This window comes from Schistocerca nitens, chromosome 4 (assembly GCF_023898315.1).
Source record: "Schistocerca nitens isolate TAMUIC-IGC-003100 chromosome 4, iqSchNite1.1, whole genome shotgun sequence".
Taxonomy (NCBI): domain Eukaryota; kingdom Metazoa; phylum Arthropoda; class Insecta; order Orthoptera; family Acrididae; genus Schistocerca; species Schistocerca nitens.
The window spans coordinates 930,914,398-930,925,765 of record NC_064617.1 but is presented as its reverse complement, the minus strand read 5'-3'; the positions used below and the strand labels follow the sequence as shown (position 1 = coordinate 930,925,765).

The 11,368-nt window shown below is 38.0% G+C and overlaps 1 protein-coding gene across 1 annotated transcript in view; it reads left to right on the top strand.

Annotated features, from left to right (window-relative positions):
• The first annotated feature begins 217 nt into the window (after positions 1-217).
• The window catches only part of LOC126252674 (uncharacterized), a 45,794-nt gene continuing 34,643 nt past the window's right edge, over positions 218-11,368 (top strand). Inside the window, exons 1-3 of the mRNA XM_049953577.1 lie at positions 218-334; positions 762-839; positions 943-1,069. Coding sequence (XP_049809534.1) covers positions 218-334; positions 762-839; positions 943-1,069 — 322 coding nt within the window. The remainder of the gene's footprint in view (positions 335-761; positions 840-942; positions 1,070-11,368) is intronic.

Sequence of the window (11,368 nt, the reverse complement as noted above, 5' to 3'; positions counted from 1 at the left end):
AGCAGCGGAATATGCGGCGCCAGTTTGGAGGAACTCTGCTCACACTAAGCAAGTTGACGTCGCCGTAAACGAAACTGTACGTATTGCCACAGGATGCCTCAAACCATCTCCCACAGACATCATTTACCCCATCATAGGCATAGCACCACCCACTATCCGCAGACAAGTAGCCGCCGAGATCGAAAGATCAAAACAAAAGAATGATCCTCGACACCCGATGCATATGCACCGAAAACAACGTGTCCGGCTGAAATCCCGCAGGAGTTTCATTGAAACTACTGAAGAGCTCGCCACCAAGCCCGCCGCAAGGCGGCTATCTCTTTGGGAAGAAATGGTGCCACACTCCACAATGGAACTACTTGAGGAGGGATCTGCAGGATTTCAACTACCCTTTACAACTTGGAGGTCATTAAACCGGCTGCGCACTGGAGTAACTGGGTGCAAATCAAACCTATTTAAATGGGGTTACAGTGATGGGGACAGGTGTGAATGCGGAGCAATACAGGACTTGGACCACCTACTGATCTGCCCAGATATGCCTATGACATGCACTGAAGATGATATTTTGAAAGTCAATGACAAAGCAATCTACGTTGCTAATTTCTGGGAAGGGAAGATATAATTGGTGCATCCGGACACGGAAGAAGAAGAAACTTTCATTTTCAATTTAAGTCCATATTTTTCAAAGGTTGCGCTCTCTAATCTCAAACTTTCTATTCCGACAATTGAATTCTTTCATAAGCGTTGTACTTCTCTTGCAGAAAAAGACGTTTGGCACCTTAACTCATACTCACCACAGTAACTGTTATCAGAAACTATACTCTTGCGGCAGTGAGACGGTACAGGTCCATTCAATATTCGATGCACATCCTTGAAAACTTGTGAAACACTTTCATCACTTCTCACACCGCGAAATTCATTTTTGTATACTACCGCCACGAGCGATCATATTCCCAAGAGCATGCTACAGAGTTAAACATCGACAGATCATTTGTGGCAGAGATACCTATCTTTCGGAAGTGTGCTGAATTTGTGCAGATGGTGTTGTTAAGTTGGCGAGTGTGTAAATGTAAATATGAAGTTGTTTGTTTTCGAAAGTGTGTGGAAATGCGGGTTCTATGTTTTCGCTGTAATTTAAGTGATTGGTGGAATAGTAATTGTGAAATTTTGATTATTTTTTTTAAAAATTATGAAACCCAATTACAGAGCATTGAGTAATATTCATCAGTCACATTGGAACAAAACGGAACCACAATAGGATTGTAGCAGCACATCAGCTTTTGTGTTGTGTTCTGTCGGTACTGTCAGGTATTACGTTAATCAAGCACTGATAGACTGTAGGTGCGAAGATCTAACTTTGTTCCGGTATTCTATATGACGTTATCTACCTATATACACCCAGCTCGTTCACGTTAATTTTTTATGAAATTCGTTTATGTTATCGTAAGTTGATAAATCTCATTAATGGTATGCTACTGAGTCTCTTGCGTAGCTTCCTGAGCCCAGAGAAAATTTATAACATGGGAAGGGACAAACAGCCTATGTTTCCCATACTCTTTAGCTTTCAATCAAGAATAGGCCTATTTATATGGCATGAGGAGTGATTGCCTAAAGACTAATTGGCAAAATGGAATTTGGGTATCTGTGCTAGCTGCGTATTAAAACTATTGAGTTGTCAGAAGATACTGATAAGAAAACAATGTGGAGACGTCTAACATAGGCCTATACATATAAATATTTTTTTGTGCGTTTAAGTAGGCTATCTTGAATGAGTGCATTGAGAAAGTGTGAAGAACTCTTCAGTGATTGGAATTAAACGTTGCTTATAGTTTAGCGACTTGGATGTTGCACAAGTGGTTACTTTTTGATTTTTCCATTTGCTTCGGTTTTTTTTATACATATAAAAAAAGACCATGAATGTCGAAAACTAATTTATAATCCACTCTCACAAGCAGCAATAACAGCTTGTCATTTATATTCCAAGTAAAGGTCATAGTACCCAACCAAGACTATTGTGCTGTTATCATGGCACCAATAATAAAGCCAGGGAACCTAACTAGTTTGAATTTGTGGGACTTTAATTTTTGACAACTGTTACATATATATATATATATATTTCGAAATTACTAGAGACCAGTGTATTACTGACCAAGAGCAGAGCTAGCTGACTTGTCCTAATGATATGGGTCAAAACTGTGGTAATTTTTTACGTTTTTCTGAGGATAGGAAATCAATAGCAAATGCATTTTGCTGTTCCTTTGCAAAATCTAAGTAGTTTGTCAACAGACCTACTCATAATGGGATGTAGAATTTTTAGATGCTTTTCGTTTATTTGTTACTTATATTGTATACTTAACACTTCATTTGTCTATTAAAACTTTTATTGGAATCCCATACATCTTACAGTGAGACCAAGTCAAAATAAACAATAAGGATGACATTATGGTTGTAGCTATTATGAAAAGAAGGGGCAGATAATCAGTTATTAGCATCTCGCTTAGACAGTGAACTGACATCTCTTAGTTCCACTACGATGGGCAAAGTATAGTCAGGTTGTAAATCATGGCCTGGAGAATTACATGCCTAGTAAGTGGATTAAGGATGGAAAAAGTCATCACTGTTTAATAATGAGATACAGAAACTGCTGAGGAAGCATAGGCTGTTGCACTCTTGGTCCAAACGAGAATGCACAAATGGCAACAAGCAAAAGTTTATAGAGACTCATGTGTCTGTGAAAAGGTCGATGCGCGAAGCATACAACTGCTACCGCTATCATACCTTAGCAGGTTAGCAGAGAACCTGAGCAAAATTCTGGTCCTGTGTAAAATCACTTAGTGGGTCTAAGGCTTCCATCCAGTCACTTGTTGAACAGTCTAGTGCTGCAGTTGGAGATAGCAAAATGAAAGCCAAAGTTATAAATTTCACATTCAAACAATCATTTGTTCAGGAGAATCGTACAAACATACCATTGCTTGACCGTCAGACTGACTCCCTTATAAACGACATCCCCTGCGTAGAGAAACAGCTGAAGGAGTTGAAAACAAATAAGTTGCCATGCTGGATGAAATCCCAATTAGGTGTTTTGAAGAGTACTCTATAGCATTGGCCCCTTACTTAGCTTGCATTAGTCGAGAATGTTTCGCCCCCCTGCAAGGTCCCAAATGACTGGAAAAAACCGCGGGTGACTCCTGTGTATAAGAAGGGCAGAGGAATGGCACCAGAGAAATACAAATCAATATCCCTAAGGTATAATCCGTATCACTTCAGGCAGGGGGGCTACCTTCATAGATTCAGATGTTATTGAATTTAGCACATATTAAAATTCACGATTAAGTAGGAAATGTGTATTTTTTTGTTTTCTCCAAAAAAAATCCTGTACTGATATACAGACCTCCAAAGATGACACTGCGAACACAATTTTGAAGCTGTGAATTTTGAAAAAAAATTTTAAATGCTGTATCTCTGTAACAGTTCTAGATACTTTGTTAGAGTTTTTTTATTTTAAAAGATAACTGATTTATGATTACAATGGTATCCTCCATTTGGACATATCTGTCAAAGTGCTTTTATCGTTACTTTTTTCTTTTTTTTATAATTTACAGAAAAAAAACATTTTTTCAAAATTGCCAATCCAGAAAAGTGAGATTTTTTTCTGTCGATTAGTACCATGTAGTACTATATTCTATGTAAAGGAGAGCTTCCACATTTTAATTTGGACAGTTTTTATTTTAAAAAATCATATTTTTTAACTTTCATGGGTAATGTATGTCTTAACTGAAGTTGTTTCTTACTAATTTCATTGTTACAAAGTTTATTTCTATTGTCTTTGTTGCAGTTACTTCTTATTACTTTCTTTGTTGCAGTTATTTCTTCTCACTTTCATTGTTGCAGATATTTCTTACACTTTCTTGTAGTTTCTTGTCAGTTTCTTTGTCCTGCTTGTTCATTGCTGGTTTTTATATTGTAGTTGTTCAGTGCAAATTTGTTTACTGAAGAGGCTTCTAAGAAATCTCAGACCATCCAGTGAGTTCTGCGTTTTTATGAGGAATTTGCCTGTTGACACAGTTGCAGTTTGTTTTGTGAAAAGGACTGTTTGAAATGCCTTCTGATTGGGGCCACAGAAGAGTGAAGTGTGCTGACTATTTGCATATCCATAAAAAAGTGATATATAAGACAAAAAAAAACAGACTTTATTCAGGTTGGAAATAAGTGTTCTCATATGATGTCAGTCTCAAAGTGAAGATTTTTCCAGTGACGACTTTTCGTGTTCTAAATGTTTTGACAGAATAACAACAATGATAGTATCTGAACAAGGTGAAGCCTCCCATGGTGCAAATGATGCAGATTTTGCATCAGTAGAGGAAGAATTAAATACCTTGAATCAATCAAGTCAGAATTAGCTGTTAGTCCTGTTGAGAAACCGTGGTCAGTGAAGTCGAGTCATAAGCTATATGCATCAAGAAAGTACAGAGAAATTACTAGAGGTATGGATGAATACACTACAGCAAAACTGAACACACTCTTCAAAGTAGGCTAGAAATTCCATCTTCAGAAGAAAATTAACCAAAGCACTCTTGCACCTCTTGCCAGGAATTTTTCACGAATATCAATTCAGCTGTTAAATATTGTGCATCCTACAGTGAAAAGGCGCAAGATTTAATTGTTATCCCAGAGGCATTTTCAAAGAAAACAATTTGAACCATGTTCCATCAGTATCAAAGTTCATGGTAGACAAATCAAGAAATGTGAGGTCTGTAGAAGGAGCCTTTGGAAGACCAGATCCCTATTATGTTCATCCTGTAGAAGCAGCTCAAGTTCAAATAGTGCAGTCATTTTATCTGGAAGATAAATGGGACTGTTCTCACCAGAGTGCCAACAAAAAGGACATCATAACTGTAACAGCTGGAGATCAAAAACATGTGAAAGTGAAGAGGTATATGACTCGCAGTATTAAAGAAACTTTTGCAATTTATAAGAGTGACTATACAACTTCACATATTGGAAGATCAAAATTTTACGCACTTTGACCTAAGTGGGTAGTTCCACACCCACCTCGAGATGCCTGTTTATATGTGCACTGCGCAAAATTTGAACTTTGTGTGGTAACTTTGAAGAACTTACTGGAGCATATGAGATATGGCACCTGGACTGAGCCTGTGAAGTCATTACTAGTTTGACATAAAGCGAGAGACTTGTTTGTTTCAAGGATGTGGTGACTGCCCTGGAAAGGGAGGAATGTCTTAACAGACACTTGGCCTGGAAGAAGTAGCAGATAACTCTGCAGAAATTACATATGCAACACGGGAGGAACATAAACTAATTACAAAAAATGTTGCCTTTGTCAGATTCAATGATGAACTTCGTAAATGGTCAGCGAAAATAGTAACACACCAGCATCTGAAGAAATTGCAAAAACAGCACATTGCTGAAGTGAAAGGGAGTCTACAGGCTGAAGAACTATGTTTAGTGTTTCACTGTGATTTTGCTAAGAACATGTCTGTAATTCACCCATAAGAAGTACAAGGGTGTCATTGGAGTAATGACCAGGTTTTAATTTTTACAGGAGTGACATATTTTCAAAACAAGACCACAAGTGTTGCCGTTATAAGCGATGACAGCACATTCTTTGCTAGCAATGCCCAAAATTATTCAACTGCAAACAGGGGCAGAGAAGATCATCATTATTTCTGATGTTGTCATAGTCATTTTAAAAATCGTTACCAGCTGTTTGAATTGAGTAAGTCACTTGTGCCAACTGACTGGGTATACAGTGCTACTGGTCACGGAAGGGACCTTGTGATGATGTAGGAGGCCTGCTGAAGCACCATGCTACAACACACAATCTTTCCAGACCAAATACAGCTGTGATTAAGAACGCTGAGGATTTTATGAGAGTCGTGAAATCTTACACATCCGCAGCCCTCACTCTTTTGTCCATTGAGGAAATCGTAGAATTCAGTGAGCAGAAAAAAGGAGAATGATCCAAACAAACTACTCCTGTGAAAGGAATGCAGAAGACATATTTTTGCAGTAAAAGTGTTGGGCGAACTCATATTGCACGCACTTTAAAGAGCAAGAAAGAAGAAATATCATTTGTTTGGCTGACACCTCAGAAACAGCAGGATAATATTCAGATTCACAAATGGAGAAGGGGGATGTTTGTGGCATGTGTGTATGACTGTGACTGGTGGATTGCAGAGATTATTGACATCAATTATGAGTTAAACGAAACTGTAGTGAACTTTATGATACCACATGGACCAGCTGCTGGGTATAGGTTTCCAGCTGAAGGACAGCAACAGTGCCATCAGTGCTCACTTCCTATTCACAATGTTTTGAAGATTGTTAGTGCCCCAGTTCCTATTGGTTCAACAGGAAGGCAGCTCTCTATATCAAAGAAAGATACTGAAGCAGTGGAACACATTTTTAGTGCATTGACTGGCTAATTTCAGTACAAAACAGAGTGCACAGGAGTTGTATAAATTGAAACCTTTAAGTCTTTGGACCTTTCACATACATTTTGGAGCCATTTAAAATACTAGAAAAATGAGTCTCTTACTCATCTTTCAAAACTATTACCTTGTTAAATAATTCTAGACTTTTATTTTTGTTAGCCTGTTATGTGATAACGTGGTAATAAAATAGGTTTTACATATGGCAAAAATTTCAATTGTTTATAAAACCTGTTCAACCTAAAAGTGGAAGCTCTCCTCTTCAGGGAATGTTGAACTAATCAACAGGAAAAAAAATCATAATTTTGTGGCTTGGCACTCTTGGGGATGGGGGGGGGGGGACAGAACTTTGGCAGATAAGTCCAAATGGAGGATCTTTGTAATCATAAAGCAATTATCTTTCAAATAAAAAAACCAATAAAATATATAGAACTGTTCCAGAGATACAACATTTTAAATTTTTTTTCCAAAATTCGCATCTTCATAATGGTATAAACAGTGTTATCTTTAGAGGGCTGTATCTCAGAGCAGAAATTTTTTTGGAGAAAACAAAAAAATACATGCTCCTTACTTAGTCCTTCATTTTAACATTCAGTAACATCCGAGACTATGAAGGTAGATTTTTTCCCAGCCTGCCTGAATTGATATGGACTATGCTGTAACATTGATTTGCTGCAGAATCTTTGAACATATTCTCTGTTTGAATATTGTTGTGACTTGACAAGACAGCCAAGTCACTATGAGAGGAAGCCGAAAGGCACGCGTTAAGCTCACGCAGACTGGCGTGAGGTCTGGAACAGGACAATGTCTTGAGAATTGCAATAAAGTACGAAAATCTTGTAATACTTAACTTTAATCCATAATCGGAGAACATCGCTCTTGGTTAGACGTTATTACACTGAATATAAGCTGGTAATGGCGCCTTGCTAGGTCGTAGCAAATGACGTAGCTGAAAGCTAAGCTAACTATCATCTCGGCAAATGAGAGCGTATTGGTCAGTGTAGCTTTGCTAGCAAAGTCGGCTGTACAACTGGGGCGAGTGCCAAGACGTCTCTCTAGACCTGCCGTGTGGTGGCGCTCGGTCTGCAACCACTGACAGTGGCGACACGCGGGTCCGACGTATACTACCGGACCGCAGCTGATTTAAAGGCTACCACCTAGCAAGTTTGGTGTCTGGCGGTGACACCACAAATATAATGAATTTTCTTGGAACTGAAAGCTTATGACCACAAATCAGCATGGTTTCAGAGAGATCCACATGCGAAACTCAGCTTGCCCTTTTCTCGCATGATACACTGCAAACTATGGATGAAGGGCAATAGCCAGACTCCATATATCTAGATTTCCAGGAAGTCTTTGACACGGTGCCCTATTGCAAGCTTATAAAGAGGGTATGAACATATGGAATAGGTTTACAGATATGTGAGTGACTCCAGGACTTCCTAAGTTATAGAATCCAGTAACTTGTTCTCGGCGTATCGTCAGGAGTACCCCAGGGAGGTTTGATGTGATGGGACCACTATTATTCACTGTATATGTTGTGATTTGGTGGACAGGGTGGACAGCAATCTGTGGTTCTTTGCTGGTGATGCTGTGGTGTGTGATAAAGTGTCAAGTTGAGTGACTGTGGGAGGATACGAGGTAACTTAGACAAAATTTCTAGTTAGTGTGAAGTATGCCAGCTAGCTCTAAATGTAGACAAATATAAGTTAACGTGAAAGAGTAGGTAAAGTAAACCCTAATGTGCAGATACAGCATTAGTAGTGCCCTGCTTGATACAGTCACATCATTTAAATATCTGAGCATTATGTTGCAAAGCGATATGAAATGGAATGAGCATGTGAGGCTTGTGGTAGGCAATGCGAATGGTTGTTTTCAGTTTTTTGGGAGAATTCTAGGAAAGTGTGGTTCATTTGTAAAGGAAGCTGCATATAGGACGCTAGTGTGACGTATTCGTACATGGCGTAGTGCTTGAGTGTTTGGGATCCGTACCAGGCCGGATTAAAGGAAGACATTGAAGCAATTCAGAGGTGGGCCGCTAGGTTTGTTACTGATAGTTTTGAACAACACACAAGTGTTACAGAGGAGGTTCAGTAACACAGGTTGGAATCCAAAGGGAAGGCGACATTCACACTGTTGAGAAAATTTAGAGAACCAGCATTTGAAGCTGACCGCAGAACATTCCTACTGCCACCAAGATACTTTTAGCGTAAGCATTGCAAAGAAAAGGTGCAAGAAATTAGGGCTCATACAGAACCATATTGACAGTTGTTTTTCTTCTTTCTGTTTCCAAGTGATGGTACGAGGTACCCTCAGCCACACAATGTAAGGTGAATTGCAGAGTATTGATGTAGATATGGATGAAAGTTGCAGATTTCACTTCTTTATTTATTTATTTGTTGACCAGTTTTGGACAGGGACCCATTTTCAAATCATTCAGATAAAAAGATGGTATTTCCGAAAATACAAGAATCATATAAAAATATTGTGGAATACAAATGAACAGTTTCAGCACATAAAGCACAGTTATGTGTATACACTGTAACTGTTCATTTGCCTTATGATATGTATATATTTTTGACATGATTCTTGTATTTCTGAAATACCATTTTTACCATCTGGATGATTTGGAAATGGGCTCCGGCTGGGAACCAGTCATCAAGTAAATAAAAAAGTGAAATTTATAACTTTGGCCTGTTTTCCCTTGTACTGTACATTGGAATAGTTTCTGGCAGTTTGTTAGTGAGTTATTTTAATGTTGGCAGTTATGGGCAATAGATTCATTTTCGGATATGGAGTTATTAGTGCAGTCTGCTGTATATGGTTGGAGATTTACTTTTATGTGGAAATACGGAAGCGTCCGATCCCACCCGTCTGCTTTGACCCATGACGTCACAAATATGGCGGAAACAAAAACAAACACACACACTTTCCACAAGAAGCCTAATGACACTAACGGGACAAGCACGGGAAATGGGGTGTTTTGGGTGGGGGGCAAACTAAATATAAACAAATTTAGATGCCTTGCGTAGCTACAACGTGTAAGTGAAGACAGCCATGCATGAATACCCACCCACCTACCCAGGGGTCGTAACCCCTGCAACCCATAGAAGATAAAGATGCTTCAGTAGCTGATTAGTGTTTTTTGTCTTTTAAAAAAAAAATCTCACGGGATAGAACAAACAGATCAGAAAGATAAATATAATAAACTAAAACAGAAATTGGAGGAAACAGATAATTAAAATAAGTGTTTTTAAATTAAAATAAAAAAAAATCTCACGAGATAGAACGAACAGATCAGTAAAGTAAATAAAATAAGATAAAACAGAACTGGAGACAGCCACACTCAAACCAAACTCCGTGGCGTCATGACGTCACACACGACAACACCCTTACGTCACGGGTCAAAGCCGACGCGTGGGATCGGACGCTTCTGTCGACCCCTTTTATGTTTTATTTTTTGTTAGTTATAGATGCGACAATGAAGTTCATTAGTAGGTCCCTGCATGCTGCAATGGCAGACAACATTTTGACTGTGATTAAATTGCTACAGTTATTTGGTTAAATTGCCAAGTACGTGAAGTGTTGCTTTTCTGGAGAAGGTATGACATTAATCAAAGTTGCTCACCTTGGACCATGAACCAGTATATGTGGTGATGTCTGCTGAATAGAGTATCTAGAGGGGCTTTGGTTTGAACACTCTAGGCTGGCCATTCGAGAGATTGCGTCATCGACATTTTTGCAATGACTAGTTTACTAGATTTATTTGTTGGCTGATTTTGTTTGGTAAGTATGTTTTTATTTTTTTGTTATATATGTATGGATGTGTGTTCATACTCATAATTGTATGTTTCTTATACATCAAGATTTGGTGTTAATCATATTTTTTGTGAATTTTTTCATTGTGTTGTTGGTAATTATGCTGAATTGTGATTGGTAGCAGTTGTGAAGGTTTTACCTACACTGGTGAAGTTGGGTTTTTAATATTACTTATATACATGAGTTTTGGTTTTGTGGTCCTGTGGACTTAGTTTCAGCTATGTAGGTCAAGTGAAGTGTTAGATACTTTGCTCAATGTGACAAGTTGTGTGTGGCTTTTTGGTACCATAGACATAATTTGAGGTGTATAGGTTAAGTGAAAATTCTGGTACCAAGTTTTGGATTTATGTGTGGTTTCATGGTATTGTGGACATCGCTTGAACCGTATAGGTCGAATGAAATTTCCGATCCAGTTCTTATTAAAGCTTTTTGAATTGTGGTTTTCTTGATTGCTGAGGATTTCATTTGTTTTATTTTTGCTTTAATAAATTTTTTGGTATGTCTTCATTATTAGAATTGTTATATATTTAGTTTGTTCCTGCCCAAATGTCCAAATTTTCACAGTTTTACCTTTAGTTCCATGTTATTTCTGAAATTAAATGTGTTTCATATTATTTTATTGTTTCCACTTCTGTGTAATGAGTGACATCATGGTTACCATATTGTATAAGCTTGAAACAGAGGTGCCTCTTCTGTTTTGCCAAGGAGTTTAAATTTTTCTTGTAGAAAATACTACTGTACAGCTCTGTCGTGGATCTTTATCTTTTAATATTTACTGTATTTTGCTTAATTCTACTTTTCTTTTACCTCTTAGAGAGCTTAAGATTCCAAAATGCACAAGAAATGTAAATCTCAGCAGTGACCAACTTGTTGATTAGCATGTAGAGATACTTTGCAGTAAAATTTCCTCAATTTTGTGTGATAGTGGGTAATATGGCTATGAAGATAAACAATCTTGCCAGTGGGGATTACAGTTGATGATTGAATGTCTCTTTAAGTGTGAACATATTATGTTAGGCTTTACCATGACTGTTATTGATTTCGAATGAAACAACATGTTTGCTGTTACCACTCTCGGTTTGCTTGTATCTACACAA